At 44.0% G+C, this 16,248-nt stretch overlaps 1 protein-coding gene across 3 annotated transcripts in view; it reads right to left on the bottom strand.

The window, feature by feature from the left end:
- Positions 1 to 510: 510 nt before the first annotated feature.
- otud7a (OTU deubiquitinase 7A) overlaps positions 511 to 16,248 on the bottom strand; it is a 43,412-nt gene continuing 27,674 nt past the window's right edge. For all 3 annotated transcript variants that reach the window (XM_040025746.1, XM_040025744.1, XM_040025745.1), the window contains 8 exons: positions 15,791 to 15,892; positions 15,136 to 15,263; positions 14,405 to 14,517; positions 12,924 to 13,051; positions 12,682 to 12,831; positions 5,166 to 5,280; positions 4,491 to 4,575; positions 511 to 3,708 (listed from right to left, as the gene is read on the bottom strand). In XM_040025746.1, coding sequence (XP_039881680.1) covers positions 2,143 to 3,708; positions 4,491 to 4,575; positions 5,166 to 5,280; positions 12,682 to 12,831; positions 12,924 to 13,051; positions 14,405 to 14,517; positions 15,136 to 15,263; positions 15,791 to 15,892 — 2,387 coding nt within the window. In that variant the 3' untranslated portion in view covers positions 511 to 2,142. The remainder of the gene's footprint in view (positions 3,709 to 4,490; positions 4,576 to 5,165; positions 5,281 to 12,681; positions 12,832 to 12,923; positions 13,052 to 14,404; positions 14,518 to 15,135; positions 15,264 to 15,790; positions 15,893 to 16,248) is intronic.

The following is a 16,248-nucleotide window of genomic DNA, read 5'->3' as shown; positions in this document are numbered from 1 at the left end:
TGGCTGAAGAAAAAAACTTAACCTGACAAATGCAAACCTCGAAGCAACCTTGAAATGAAGATTTGGAAAAGAATTCTTCCACAGTGATGTGACAGACTGATAAAATCCCACAGAAATTATTGCTGCTAAAAGTGAATCGTAGGTTTTCTTAGGACTGTAGCCCTAATATGCTCATCTACAGTTTAGGGATGTTTGGTAATTCTAAGCAGTGATTATGGCAGGATAAATCTGGAACAGTTTAAATGATAAAAGGGAACCAAACCAAACATCCCCTGCTTTTATGCCGGGGACCAGGACCAAAAGGTAAAAAAAAAAAAAAAAGCAAACAGAAACTGCATGTAGAGCAGATTCTCACACATGACTCCAAACTCTGAGAACGCAGCAGTGAATAAAAATATTCTTAAGTCTCAAAATGTAATTTATCCGTCCAGATTTCTCCCGATCACTTTTTGGAGCTAAACAAAAATAACACAGACACACCACATTTGTAACAATAAACTATTCTTTTTCTCATATTTACATTCGTACCTAATGTGCAAATCAATAATTTAAAGTAGTGTAAAACTCTTAAAGAAATACAAAATCATATCTTACAGTCCTAAACATGGTGGAGAGTCCATGAACTAGTCGTCACATAGAAACAAAGAGGAGCAACACTGCAGTGTGTACAGGAGAGAGACAGAAGCAAACTGAGAGAGCAGTGGACATCCTTGGCCAGGACACACTAAGTTAAGGACAGCATGGTACATTATCCAAGCATCACCAGAACAAACAGCAACACAAACACTGCGTCTTTACAGTAGTCATGTCAAATGAGCAGAAAGCACTTGGAGGCCTGGGGTTTCTTTTTTTGTTGGTTTTTTTTTGGAAAAGCCCCTCTGATTGGTTAAAGCACTGATGATCACAAAGGCTTGTGGTGCTCATAGCAGCAGGTGCTTCTTTTTAACGGCCTCTAGATATGGAAGAAGAACAATCTCACACTGGACCGGTGACACATCTATACTGCATGTCACCACATAGTGCTAGTAGCATGATTGCACATTGTGTTGTGTTGTGTGTGTGTGTCGGGGGCAACGGACATGTAAAAACACTTCAGACAAACACACATCGACCTGCTCTCACTACCTGCAGTTCTTCTCATCTAACACATTTACCAAGTAGCGCAGTCAACAGCAACTCAGAGAAACACACCATAAGCACTGCATATTTGAGAAGCAAATCATCCTATGCACATTGTTCAGTGTTTGGCACAAAAAAGAAACATTTTGAAAATCTGAACTGTACTTTTTTTTTCTTTTAAGAAGCCAGTTTGGCAGTGCTTGTGGACTTTTAGGAGGTTGACTACGGGCAAAAATGTGAAACAATGTCTTACACAATCGTTTGAGTCCAATTCCGAAACGGCAAACCTTTGCAACTTGGCTAGAACAAAGGTACACTTCACATATGAGAGTTTTACATTTCATCCTAATCCGACATTACAATCTCTAATGCTTACACATTTCAATTCCTGTAGTTCAAATTGGTTTACAAAAGCACACTGACGATCTTTTACAATGTACAAGACACAGTTAACCTACAGTAACTATATTATTGGTGCATAGACAAAATTGAGAGAGGGTGTAGCAAAAGAATCACCAATTTATTGCTTGAAATTCTAATATTATTCCCTCATTAGATTTATATTGATTGCAAAACAACTACAAATTTTTTTTTCCACAGAGATTTTGAAGAACCGAGCAGAGGTATTGCATTCAAACTGATTAAAAGAGATAAAATGTTCCTTCCTGACGAGATGCAAATGTTCTGCACTTTGAAAAATAAAGAAATTTCCTTTCCACATACAGAAAGTTACATCACAGAGATGACTTTTACTCTAAAACAAGTAAAAGACTAAATTGAATGAGACAGAAGTCAAACAAAACTACGATATCTGGCCAAAGCTGCTCACTGTTTCAAGTTCTGCTTCCCCCATCATAAAGTAATAACCTTTACTAACAAGGGAAGGGCGACGGGAATACACAAGCATTCTTCAACAAAACAGGATAATGTTTGCCATCATGTTATTCTAAATGCAGAGTGCAGATGGTGTTGTTCCCTCAGGTCTCCTGCAGACTTTTTGACAAGCTGAAGTAGCGGTGATGGCTATACAGGCCTCTGCATTTTGCTCTCCCTCTCCCTGCGTTTCACCTCCTCTCTGTAGCAGTAGGAGCAGTAGTTGTCTGTCTCTGGCCTACCGTAGAAGGAGCAGTTCTCCCTCTTGCAGCGGCGCTGCTGAAAGCAGTACAAAGGGCTTCCAGAGCTCCGCCCTTTGGTTTTATCTTGGTTGAGCCAGGTGTGAGATGAGTTGTCCTCATCGGCAAACTCAAGGCAGTCCTGAATGTCTCCCGCATCGAATCCATTGGTGTAGGTGTGGGACTTGTGTTCGCCAGGCATATTGTAGGACAGCGAATCTATGGTGTTAACAGTGCGGACCCCTGACAGGCGAGCAGGGCTGTAACTCTGGGATGAAAGTGTGCGGTTCTGCTGGGGGTAGGTGGCGCATGTCTTTAGAGTGCCCACCACAGGCTTGTAGGGGTCATCTTGGAAGATGGAGGATTGCATGTTGACATCTTGTAAGTGGATCACGCTGTGCCTCTGGATGGGCGGTGTATGGCTGTAGTGGGCAGACACAGGAACAGGCCCAGGTCTCTTAGCACCAATACTGGGGGAGGAGTAAGGCGCAGGGGTTGGGGCCGGGTGCGAGACATGGTGCAAGGCTGGAGGTGGGGTGAGAGGAGGGGCCGGGACAGAGGCAAGAGGCGCCGCGGGAGTGGGACTGTTCCTGCCCTGCATCTTGAGACCCAGCGGGGGCTGGGAGTTGTTATAGGGGTGTGTGTGGTGAGGCAGGATGGGAGAGCAGCTCTCCGGAGGTGAGCTGTCTGATCTCTCCCTCTGGAAGACACTCTCATGCTCAGGCTTCTTGACAGCTACCTCATTGGTGACAGCGGGCTTCTTTTCGGCCTCCTTCCTTTTCTGGTCCTGCTCCTGGCTGAAGCGCTCCTGGGCGTTTGTCAAGTAGTAGCTGATCATCTCTTCGTGGAACTGGTGTCGATGGCTGGTGAGCAGGAGTCCTGCAAAAATGAACTTACGCTCCCCCTGCATGGCAGCCCGTAGGATGTTGAGGCTGAGCTTGACATCGGTGCTGTATTTCCAGTTTTCCAGGGTCTTGTCCCCTGAGCCTTTACCTGCACTGTCCTGTCTCTCAGTGGGCGAGGAGCTGGAGGGTCTGTCTCTGTCCGTGGGGGAAGGACTAGTGGCCTTCTCAGAAGAAGTGGAGCTTGCAGACTGGCCCGAGTCCTCCTTGCTTCCCTTGGTTGACTTAGACTCCTTTTTCTTTGCCTTTTCCCCTCCGTTCTCCCCACTGCGACCTGAGCCAGAGTTAGATTTGTTCATTTTGCCATGAACAAGGCCACCCAGACCTCCCATGTTCTTCTTCAGCTTGATTCCAAGGGTTTTGCTGAAGCTACCTAGTTTGTTGGCTACAGAGTCGGCCCGGCTCTTGTCTTTGTCTTTTCGCTGCTTGTCTTTATCCTTCTCCTTGCTTGGCTTGCCAGTGTTGACGTTAGAGTTGCTGCCGACAGACTCGCGGTCAGAGTCCATGGACTCGGCCAGAGACTGGACATCCTCACCTGCGGAGGCTGTGGGAGACTCTGGCTGAGCAAGGGGAGCCTGCACAAAAACACGCAAACACACACGACTGAACAGTTGTTCAAAATTCACCTGTGGATTAGCACCATGAAGATTTAAGGGGAAAGCTTGCCGCAAAACTTTACCTACATATTTTCAGTGAATCCATCTGAATTATTGTGGGGTTGACCAGTTTTTGCCTAACAGAACGACACCTAGACTGCACTCGGCTTGTGGTGCTCAAAACATGCAAAAAAATATCAGCGTCGCTTGACCGACCTTGTAGCTCATAGTGAGCACCTTCATGTAGTAACTACCTTTTCTTCTACCAGACTAGACCTGCTCTATCTGGGTCATGTTTTCTGATAAGAAACACTGCTGCTGAATTTTTTCACTTCTATTTTACCATGACCATTTGCACCATGAAGCAAGCGCTTTCTACTTCCATTCTATTAAACAGAAGAAAGACTTATCTACAGATGATTTTCCAAAAATTAAGCAAATCATGGAAGGATAAACAGCACTACAGACCAAATATGCATTTTTAATTTTGAGGTAAACTTTCCTTTTCATGTATTCCCAATGAATTCCAAACAAAAAAAAAGAAGAAGAAATCAAACATGTATAATTGCTTTCTTGTTTTCTATTTTTTTTATAGCCAGTAAACACATAAATGTCTAAGATTATTGCTTTCTGAGAGTAAATAAAGCTGACTGATTGGACTCTGGGGCTTCGAGAACATCTGGAATGGAAGAGTCCCTGCATAGCGCTAAATTAACCATGACAAACAAGGCACACTTGTTCGAAGAAGAAAAAAAGGTTACCCTTGTTTCAGATGGAATTCGGATCCATGTTACATTCATGTAGTTGTGCAGCAGGTTTAGTTTGGCCTCCAGAGACAAGATGAGACTGGAGAGGGGGGGAAAAAAAAAAACACATGAATTAACAACAAGTAGCGGTTACAACACGTGTGTGACATTTGTGACATATGTTCACCAAAATTTTGTGGCACATGTGGGTGTGCTATAGCATTTGGAGAAAATACTGACAAACTCTTTGAGCCATCTTGCACAAACGTGTTTCATTGTTCAAATGCAGAAGTGGAACCACGGCGCAAACAACGCCCACAACGTATTGAGGGCAATATAAAGTCTTTTCTGCTTTGTTCACACTACAGCTTGTTGGGAGGATAAAATGACACCCTGACTGACAGGAATGTGAAACAGAAACTTCTTGCATAAACTCTTTCTTCAGCTCAGGCTTTCGCTGTTTCAGTGAGGCTCTACCTATGGGAACCTCACAATTTGCTCTTCCAGTGCTCTCATTCTTTTAAAGCGAGTTGATCCTGAAGTAAATAATCTGAATTAAATCCTCCACATAGCACCTTGTAGGTGAACAGGCAGGACTCTCCTGACCTGCAGGTTTTACCCTCTCACGCCTTGTGACGCCGTGCGCCTTGTCGATAAGGATCGCCGAGTGATATACTGTACAGGACTTACTTGGCTAGCTTGGCATTATCATTGTCGTCCCTCCCCCACTCCCAATCCCTGCCGGGGTCCACGGCAAAATGGAGTGCCAGCAGCTTGTGCTCCGAGTCGGTCAGAGGGATAACAGCTGGAAGACATGAGATTATCAGAACATTAGCTTGGTCCAGCTTTACCACTGGAGACAAAATAGCATGCTACCACTTCTCTCAAGGCCATCGCACTGTCAGAGCGAAAGCAAGCGGCACCGTAATGACACACTAGAATAATACCACGTTAATGATCCCAGATGCCTGTCAGTGTGGGGTAAAGTATACTGGAGGTGTATTCACGCCGTCATTTATTTTTCAGGCAGAGAAGTGACCATGACCTGTGACTGTCATTCAACATGACTCATTCAAACACAGAAGGGCCTCAGTCAAACTTGATTGTTTATGATGTAATGCAGACTGGCGTGTTTAGTCTAGTCTAAACAGACTTTTATCTTTTCCACGAAGAAAATGAAAGGAAAGTATTTCTTTATTATAACTTGGGTTGAAACTGGTCTGGAGCACCAAAGTGTTTTTATCATATAATACAACTGAAAGTTCTAAAAACAGTGACCAAATAGACATTATGGTGAGACTGTTTTATCAATTACAGCTTCCAACATCACGACTGAACGTGCAATCCCAGCTTACACGCTGAAATACAGATGTGCTTACGTGTCTGCAACACTGAACAAACTCTGGTCAGACTGCTCTTACTAGTTTTGTTCAATGCTCTCCCATTCTTTCACTTACATTTACGTGGCATAGTGTTAACATTGCCTAAATGAATAACAGCCCAAAACGACTAAAATAGGACCAACCACTCTGGAAAAGAATCTCAGAAACCCATATTGCATTCATAATAGAACAAAGAAAATATATCAAATGTTTAAACTGAGAAAATGCACTATTTTAAAAACTTTTTAAATTTGATGGCAGCAACACGTCTCGAAATAGCAGGAACGGGGACAATGCAAGGGTGGAAAGCCAAGTGGTACTAAGAAGAAACAGCTGGAGGAACTTTTTGCACATAATTAGGTTAATTAGCAACAGGTCAGCAGCATGATTTAGTATAAAAAGAGCATCTTAAACAGCCAGAGTTTCTCAGAAGTAAAGATGAGCAGAGCTTCACAAGCTGGGGGAAAAAGAGGTGTCGACAAATTGTGGAATAATTTTACAATAATGTTCCTCAATGTGAAATTGTAAAGACTACAAATATCTCATTATCTACACTACACGATATATTAAAAAGAATCATCACTGGGTGCCTGTGATCTTTGGACTCTCAGTTACCACTGCATTAAAAACAGACATGGAAATCACTATATGGGTTCAGGAACACTTCCAGAAATCCTTGTCTCCACAAATGGAGGTTAAAGCTCTATCACGCAAACAAGAAGCCTGGGCTGAAACTCATTTAAAATGGACTGAGGCAAAGTGGAAGACTGTTCTGTGGTCAGACGGGTTTCGAAATGTGAAATTCTGTTTTTTTTTTGGAAAACACACAAGATCCTCTGGACTAAAGCGAACCCTCAGGTTTGATTGTATAAGGTTGCATTAGTGTCTATGGAGCTGCCAGCTTGCACATGTAAGGCACCATCAGTGCTGAAAAGTATTTACAGCTTTTAGAACATACACTCCAATCCAGATGACATCAATTTAAGCGAAGGCCTTTAAAAATGCCTACTGCATCTGTTACAGCAGCATGAATCCCAGCGCTGAACTGGCCAGCCAGCAGTCCAGACCATTCACCAACTGAAAACACATCTGACGCATCATGAAACAAAAATATGACAAAGATGACCCAGGAGTATTGAGAATCCTGTATCATACAGCATTCCTCTCCCAGAAGTCCAGCAGCTGGTCCCCTCAGTTGCCAGACCGGATGTTAAACAGTGGTAAACATGGCTGATTTTTGGAAGCGTGTCGCTGCCATCAAATTCAAAACGAGCTAAATTTTGTCTTAAAACAGTACAGTTTCTCAGTTTAAACACTTGGCCTGTTTTCTACGTTCTATTTCTAGTTTTCGAGATTTTCAAATCATTGCATTCTGGTTTTATCTACGCACAGTCCAAACAATTTCAGAGCTTGATCGTTCTACATTTGACTGAAGCTGCATAAGCTAAATTTGGTTCAGTAATAGACTGCAATCAGACACAGCAGCAGAGGATAAGAGCCGGAGTGCTGAAATAATTCCATTCATGCTTATCTGATATGATCAACTACTTAGAAGCAGGAAGAGGTTTTCAACAGTAATCACTGGACACAGAACATAAAACAGACACCTACCCGGCCTCCTCTTGTGGGAAATGTGCTTACAGTGTGTACACAGTGCAGGCATGTACAGTACTTGTTTTGGTCTGAGTGTGTGGGTGCCTTTTAAAACAACCGTACATAAGGAGGACTAACTAGACCTCGCTGGCCCACATGACAGCTCTCCTCAGGCTACCTAGTGTGGGGGTTGTTGTCCACATGACAGCAGAGAGAGGCAGGCTGTTCGGGCTGGGGACATTCCAGCCTTCACTGTCAGACCCAGATGGAAGACCCAGTCTCCTCCCTGCTTCATCAATTCTTCCACTGCCAATAGGCTGCTCTGCTCTCCAGGCTTCACGGAGACACAGATACCAGCAGCAACTGCCCCTCCTGCGTCCCTGCACGTCAAATCCTCACTCTGTGCCTTCTTGCGTGTCTTTTTTTAAGTTCATATGCATAATGAAATGCACACGATTAATCATGCCAGGTGTCAAAATACTGGTGGGACATGCATCCTCGTGACGCTTGAAGCTCTTGAGACACAATTAGTCCAGCCACACCCACGCCAGCGTTAACCTGATCACTCATATATATCTGGCACCATTAGTCACAAATAAATGCCTGCTGGGTAAATATATTAATAAGAGCACTGATGACAGACATTTGTCCTTAGAGGTCACCGCTGCCTTTGACTGCTTGCAAATCACAACATATTAAACACAAATTTAAAATAAATAAATAAATGCATGACCTATGCCTGCAGCCACACCGTCAGGCGGTAATGAGCACTGGCATGGCAGCGCTGTAAGCTGAGAGGAAAAGTGGTTTTCTTCATAGATGTTTTTTCCTAGAATGTCTTGCCCAGAAAAATTCAGTCATAATCGCAAACACACACACACACACACACAGCCAGGCAGAGGACAGTGAACCAGCTCCCACTCAGTTCCCACTCGGGTCATACAGCAGGCAGCGGAGGTCTGCGAGGTGCCGTCCGGGCTCCCACGATGCAGCTGTCCGTCTTTCTCGCCATTCCAAATAGCTGTGTGTGCTGTTGTTCCCATTTGGGCCTGGTCCAGATTTAGAGATTCAACATTGCCAGTTGAGCTCTGGGGGACTAAAGTGTGCTGTAATGTATTTACTCTCCCTGTTGGCAGCTTTGTTTTGTTGTCCTTGAATGACCAATTTCCATACTTTATGGATGGATGACATCACAGCGCTGCATGGTATGCAAGCTGTGCACTCAGCAGCATCGCTGATAGCTTGCCTCGCTTTGCTAAGTTTGCAGTTTGATTCGGGGAGATACGAACATACAAAACTTGGAAACAGCTGCTGGAAGTTAAAAGTCAAATGAAAATCACTTGATTGGTCATAAACATATTTGTCCTTCTTTTTTGTTAGTCAAACAAAACAGCAGAATAAGATGTCAATGTGGCTTCTCCAACTTCTCTTTTTCCCCTCACTTAGACAAAGTCATCTTTTACAAGGTTTGATTGGCAGCAGAATCACGGAGTCAATGTTTCCCTCTGTTTTGAGATTCAAGAACAATTTGTACTGTCTGGAAAATGCACAAATTTGAAATTCCTGACTTTGGTCACTCTGCACAGCTGCAGATTTAAAGGGCTCAATTCACCAGGGTAAACAGCAGCCATGCATATAAACAAGTCTGAGCCTTTTCCCCAGAAAATCATGGTGGATAATAGAAGTGAATCACATCTGAAGCAACACAGAAAACTAGAATAAATACAATTTTAATGGCCATTCCCATATTGCTATACTTTATACTGCAGGCACAATGTCAAAAACCCATGTTCACATTTTGCTTTCAGGGAGCCAGAGCTTCTTGTGTTTTTTAAAAGTGGTCTTGAGCAATAGTTGTCCAGGCTTTCTGAAGGTCATACCATTTTTTTGTTAGACACTAGCTGTTTGTTTACTCTTTTTTTTAATCAAATCCTTATAACTGACCATTTTCAGAGGAATGTTTTTTTCCTTTGTTACGCCACTTAACACTGACCTGTGAATCACTCAAGCATAAAAAAGGCATCAAACAAGGGATGAACCAGTTTTGTGTCTACACATAACAGACAACTTAGCAAAGAACCTATTTTAAATTGTATTTTTAGGCACTTTGTTGCTAGCAGCCTGTAATTTGTTCCCATTTCTTACCAAATACCAAAGATAACACCATAAAATAGCAATTTTGCACCAACAAAGTACAAAAGAGCTATTAGGTGAAAACTTGATGTATTTTGGCATAGTATGCAATCTGTCCTTAAAAAACTCTCAGAAACTGGATGAGTGGAGGACAAAAAGAAGAAGTGACAGGCTTAAAAAAAAAAATCCAGTGAACGGTTTCTGAAAAGTCAAGTCCTTAAGAGACAGGAAACAAATCCAGGCAACAGGTCTTAAATGTGACGAATCTAAAATGTAAAAATCTGCACAGAGGTCAGGTGGAGGTTCTGTCATGGTTTGGAGCCAGTGGTGTTGGTGGTGTTACTGCCAGTGCAGTAAAAGCATATATGCATAGAGAAGCACACAGTGGAAATGAATGTGTCATGGACTAACCTCACCAGAGCCCCGGCTTCAACATTATTGAAGCAGTGTAGGATCATCTAGACAGAACAGAAGAAAAAGCAGGAAACATCCAAAGACCAGCTTTGAATGAACTATTCCTGAAGACTACTTGAAGAAATTACAAGAAAGCTTGCCTAAGAGAGTTCAGGCTGTGCTGAAGAATAAAGGTGGTCACACCTTTATAGCTATACTGTTTTCCGTGTATGTTTTCACATATTTCAACACGTCACTGCACCTACGTATTTCCCATTTTCTTTGCAAATATAAAGAAATGAGGAGTGCCTCAAGACTTTTTCACAGTACTGTATACTGTCCTTTTTTAATAGATGTGGATCTGGAGAGAAGCTGTGTAGTTAAATGGCACTGTTTTGTAGGTGGTCTTTGCATAAAAGTTGTCCATTTACTTTTCATTCAAGAGAGTGTTAGAAGTGTGATGATGTGATGCCAAAGAAAACCTGGAAGTGTTTTGGTTTTAGGAGCAGAGCTTGAAATAGCTCCAGAGTTTTCCAGAGGGTCAGTTCCTCTCATAGATTTTTTAGCCACAGAAGCACAAACAAAATGATGAAAGACAGCAAGTGGCATCTACTGAGGAGCTAGTCATTATTACACAGCTGGTGACCATAGAAATGTGCACAGGTCTCTAGGTTCACCTGACTTCCTCACCCAAGCAAACCACTTGACTCCTGAGGGGGAAAAAAGGGAGAAAAAAACCCTTAACAAAACTGCAATAACCTCTGGCTTCAGTCACTCCTCACGTGTTGTTTTTTCATCCGCCATCAGTGCAACCCCAGAAGTCATGCAGGCATGCTATAAAAGGAGCAGAAGCATGATCTGTCAGGGTGATTTAGAGTCAGGTTACTAGGAAGGACTCCACTATAATCTTCCACACAGAGGGCGGAATAAAGAGCCACTATTCTAACCCAGTCTCTCACACCTGAACACACACAAGGCCAAGAGACCCTCGGATGCTCTTCGCTGTGGAAGGGGGAAATTGAGAGTAAGCATCCACCTGAGACGTCCACACAGTGGCCTTACTGTCAGAAGAGCGGGTTGGTTTGCTGGGGCCCCAAGCATCCCGGGACCCTGCCCATATGTGGTGATGTGGTGAGGTCTTCGGGGCTGGCTGGGTCTGGCTCTGCCCTAGTTGGCAGTGGAAGATTAGGTCTGTCAGTCAGACTGACCGCCTGTCTGTCTGGCAGCCGTACAGAGATATGAACCAGCACGGCCGCACAGTACTGCATTGAGAAATTTACAAATTCTATTAAAATGCAGACGCACGTTATAAAAATGTGTGCATAAAAGAGAAATATGCATAACACATTTGCAGATGCTGACACTCATAATGAAAGCAGTCCAGAATTGTATAAGAGCCATGCAGTACGGGTTATCACATGGCATACTGGAGAAAGACTGCAGATGAAACGCTTTCTGATCCTATCGCAGTACACTCTGTACCAGAAGGAAAAAGTACAGCCACGCAGTGGTGTTGTGATCAGGCTGCTGTGTGTTTTTTGGGTATATGCACCATCTGGTGGACAAGAAGAGAATCCATCAGCCCGCTAAATCCCCAAACACTAGTGTAAGTATTCAGTAGTTCTCAGCTGTGTGGTAGACTGGCTTTGATGTGCTGCTGGGGCATTAAAGAGAATGACTGCAGGGCAGGAATGGCAGGTTAGTAATCATGTCTGTCTGCTAGCTTGCAGTGGTCATAGACGGACTTAATAACTAGGTTGGTGTTTGATGACCCAGATTAGGACCTTGAATATTCAAAAAAGCGAGAGAGAGCGAGAGAGAGAGAGAGAGAGAGAGAGAGAGAGAGAGAGAGAGAGAGAGAGAGAGAGAGAGAGAGAGAGAGAGAGAGAGAGAGAAGAGGAAAGAGGAAGAATGAAACTGCTTGTTCGCTTGCGAGTGAGAAAAAGAGACAGAGACGGAGTCAGCCAGCTGCCCCCGCAAATGACACGTGAGTTCCACCCACTGAGTCAGATACAGAAGAGTGCCGTGACTACTGAGACTGGTTGTCAGGGAGATCCACTCTGTTTATCAATTAAAAACGTCCGTGTGAGAAATGCTCTGACCTCAAGAGCGAGCAACGCACCCAGAGTGGGAACGCTGGCATCTGAGTGAACAAAACAAGCCTTGCTCAACACAAGGGACAATCCACACTTCCTTACCACAACATAACACAATCAATATGCTCTGCACAGCTCCGTGTCACAAATTCCTGTGAAAGAGGCACACATATAAACACACACCCCTACTCTGACAAATTAAACTCACAACAGTGACTGCAGGTGAGCTTTGAATTATTCGGTCAGCTCCTAATAAGAAGAAGAAGCGTGCTGTCCACTTTCCTGCATGTTGGCCACTTTCTGGTTCCTGCTGCCAACTGGCCTGTTTAAATAATGGATCACGAGTAATTAGACTGCTGTCTCATACATTATTCACCTCTAGCAGGACAGGCAGACCACTCGCCTTCCCTCTCGCAGTCCTCCACCCACCAAGTTAAAAGCAATGGCTGTCAAACTACTGCAGATGTTGTCAGAAAAAAACCTTGAATTTTCATGAACAGGAGGTCAAAAAAAAGGTTTTGCATTAAAGATTCCCACCTGAGGATGCCGTCGGCTCTTTCTGTCAGGGTATAGAAGCGGTTTTTGGTTTTTTGCTGGACATCTTCTTACCTTGCTCGCGCTGCTGGTCTCTCTGCTCCATGGACACCAGTGCGGAGAAGTGCGCCTGATCGTAGGCCAGGACCAGTGGGGAGCAGTGACAGCGGCTCGGGGGCACCTCGAGGGGCAGATAGAGCCCTCCAAACGGGATGGGAGCAAACGCTGGAATTCAGATAGAGAACCATATTTAGTTTCACTCTATCGCTTGAACTGCTGTACCAGAGAGGAGCGAGTCGACATGCGTTCAAGTCTACCTTCTCCTCCCGAGTCTCTGAGCATTGTATCAGCCACCACTACAATTGGCCTGCGTAGCACGTGGGCCAGCACAAACACATGGAACTCCTCCAGACTCTCATAGACCGGATCCTCTGAGTTATCCACCCTGAAGGGAAAAAACCCCAAAAACATTACATTACACACTGCAACACTGTAGCAATTTCCTGCTTCTGTATTGAGGCCAGCCAAAATAGCAAATGTCCATGCCAATCATATGCCTAATCTGATCCTCTTGAATCCATTTCCCATTTGGCTCGCTTTAACAGACAGGACAACGATGCCCATCCTGTCATACATGTGTTTCAGTAAAAGAGAGCAGGAGAGGAAAACGAGAAAAGGGAAGGGAGAGCCATAGCTCTCAGGCATGCAGCCACCAGGGAACCAGAGGATGTACAACAATTAAGTTGTCAGCCACACAAACAGCCACGCTGCCAAATTCACTCTAATAAAGAGCCTCTTAATATGCGATCCCACTCATCCTATTTAGGGCCTCATCTCACACTAGGACCATCAAACATCCCTAACCTGATTACCGTATCACAGTCAACCTCAATGAGAGGTTAAAAACACCAGATTAAATGAGGAAATGATTTCCTTTAACAGAAAATTTTCAGCACTGGACGGCATTGCACCAACATGAGGAATAACACAGAAAAACTGTGCTGTTTTCAGATGTCGCACTCACAAAGAAACAGTTTGCAAGGAGGTTTTTTTTTTTTGTTGTTGTTGGTTTTTTTTACATTTCACTTTCAACTGAAACAAAAGTTAGTGATGACGAGCACAGATAACCACAGCCTCCTTAAATGGCACTGTATGTATTTCAGCAGACACCGTGATGAGCCTGTCTGTCCGTCAGAGCGGTTTTCACTTCACTATAGCGAGCACCTACATGAGAAAGTATGTATGTTTATTTCAGTGAATATGGAAACAGAGACAAACCACAAGTTTCTCTGCGTAGGAGGAGGAAACCAGAGTACGTTTCAAATCTGCCTCTGTAGCCTGAGATAAACCCTGCGTTACCCTTATTTATGCAGCTTTCTGCAGCTAAAAGTAACCCACAGCTCAGGGGAGGTTCACAGCTCAGATGATTAATACTGACGACAGCCAGTAGATGGCACAGTTTCACGCGTTAGCTTCAGCAATGTTATTAAAGGGAGGCAGCGGTTCTGAAGAGAAACTGTCCAAGTGGAAACAATGAGTTTCCCTGACAAATTGATTTTACTGAGAAGGTCACTTTTGTTTTAGCTGTGGGCTTTGTGCAGCGCTTCACCACACAGGGTTAGGAAACAAAGGAGGAGGGTTGTAATGTAGGATTAAAACGGCACTGCTCGCTGCTGCATTTCCGTTTCGTTCCGTTCATTTTATGCAGTGATTCAGGAGCAACTTTTGCTGAATTTTGGTCAGTGGTAATGTGTCTGGGAAATTGAATGTGCTTGTGGGCTCGACTGTAAGCCCGTACCCTCCGCTGGTGTTCCCGTTTTTGCTGAGGTGACTTCGAGGCTCGCTGGAGGCCAACTTTAGCAGTTCGTTCCACTCTTTCTCCCACTCCTCTTCGGTGTACACCAGCCCTGACTGCAGAAAAAAAAAGAAAAGAAAAAGAAATTCTGATTAATATGCACATTGTTCACCCAGACAGCCCATTTTTTGCCATTGCAGCTTGCATTTGTGGACATTTTGTCATTTTTCCACCGTTAATGAGTGTTTGGTAAAAGAGAAAGTCAGGAGATACGGGTAATTAGAGACAGGTGGCTGACATGAAACAATGCTCCGTGCCCAGACGCAAACCAGGACGCTGCGTTACATGAGATGCATCTTAGATCACTGGGCCACCAGGACGCCTTGGGCGTTTTTAAAACACGAGCATCTGGACTACTTCTTAGGGCTGAGCTATCTTTGGTGACACCGTTTTTCTAATAGATTTTAAAACTCTTTAATACATGAATATCAAGAAAATGGAGGAAATGTAGAGGATTTGACAGTATTAGCGGCACTGCTACTAATGCACGCTTGCGATCGTGGAAAGATCATTTTTTATCAAAGCAAAAAAATCGAAAAGTGCAAAATCGGAGACTATTAACTGCAGCTCATCTAATGCTTGCTTGCTCATATGGATGTATTAATATGTCATTAATGAAAGAGGATGCGGTGCATTTAGGAGTTTCAGTGTGTGAAGACTGACGCTCTCCCTACCTCCTTGTTCTGTTGCGTCTGCTGCCACCTCCATCTCCTCTTCAGAGCGTCTCTCTCCGCTCCGCTCTTCATCATGGTGTACAGGGACTTCCTCAGCATCAGGTCTCTGTCATGGAAGCCCCACATCCCTGATAAATGCACACACATGACATGTTGCTGAATGGTAGGACAGAGGAGATGAAACAATATGGCCATTGCACACAAAACAAGATTATGTTGATAAATCATTCAGAGGTGTCCATGGCTTTTTATTAAAAATGTCCTTCATCACTCCTCAAACAGCCTCAGTTGTCTGACAGACACAGTAGATTGCATTAACTCCGGTGCGCCTAACCCTGTGCTGCTAGCAGTCCTCACACTGAGGAGTCAACCACCTCTTTCAGCAGATACCTGAATATGGCGTTGTCTCTTAAACCCTACGACTGAAAGTCTCCTGCAGTGTATAGGTCACTTTTCTCCTTCCCTTCCTTGCTTCCTTGGCTTTCTCCAGTTCCATCTTTCGCAGACTATTCCTTATATTCAGCAGCTGCTCTGCAGCACTGACATGGTTTTTAGATAGACATGACACCAGCTCGCACAGCTGATGCTTAGAGAAGCGCTCCATTATTACCGGGTTTTTGATTCAAGCGTAAATTATGAATAGTGAATAACTCACCCAACGAGGCAGCATGCAGGAGGCAGTTCCCATCCCCTGTGGTGGCCAGAGGGAGCAGCTTCTTGCAGCTGGTGCACATTGTAGACCACCAGTTCAGACGACCTGCGCACAACAGCGAGAGCAACATGAGGATGTCAGAAAATACACTTATTAATTACATCACAGAGGCAAGAAAACACACAGTTTTTCCAACAAGCACAATTTGTTTCAAAACCAGCACGTCTCCCTAAAACAAGTTCCTCCTCAGCCCAACTTTTACAGTATGTACAGCTTTCCACTTCATCATAGCCGTGCTTGCATCCCTGAGGGAGAGACGACTGTTTCACAGCCCTGGGCACCACACAGTGCTTTACTGCAGCTAGCCGCACTGCTCTGAGCCGGGGGTGATCTGACTGCATCATTTATTTAACAACATTAAACACAGAAGAGCGTCTGAATGATTTACCCCTCAGTGTGGA

The sequence above is a fragment of the Simochromis diagramma genome, unplaced genomic scaffold (assembly GCF_900408965.1).
Source record: "Simochromis diagramma unplaced genomic scaffold, fSimDia1.1 OVJJ01000293.1, whole genome shotgun sequence".
NCBI classification, from domain to species: Eukaryota; Metazoa; Chordata; class Actinopteri; order Cichliformes; family Cichlidae; genus Simochromis; species Simochromis diagramma.
The sequence above is the reverse complement of the archived record's forward strand: the minus strand, read 5'-3'. Positions and strand labels throughout refer to the sequence as shown.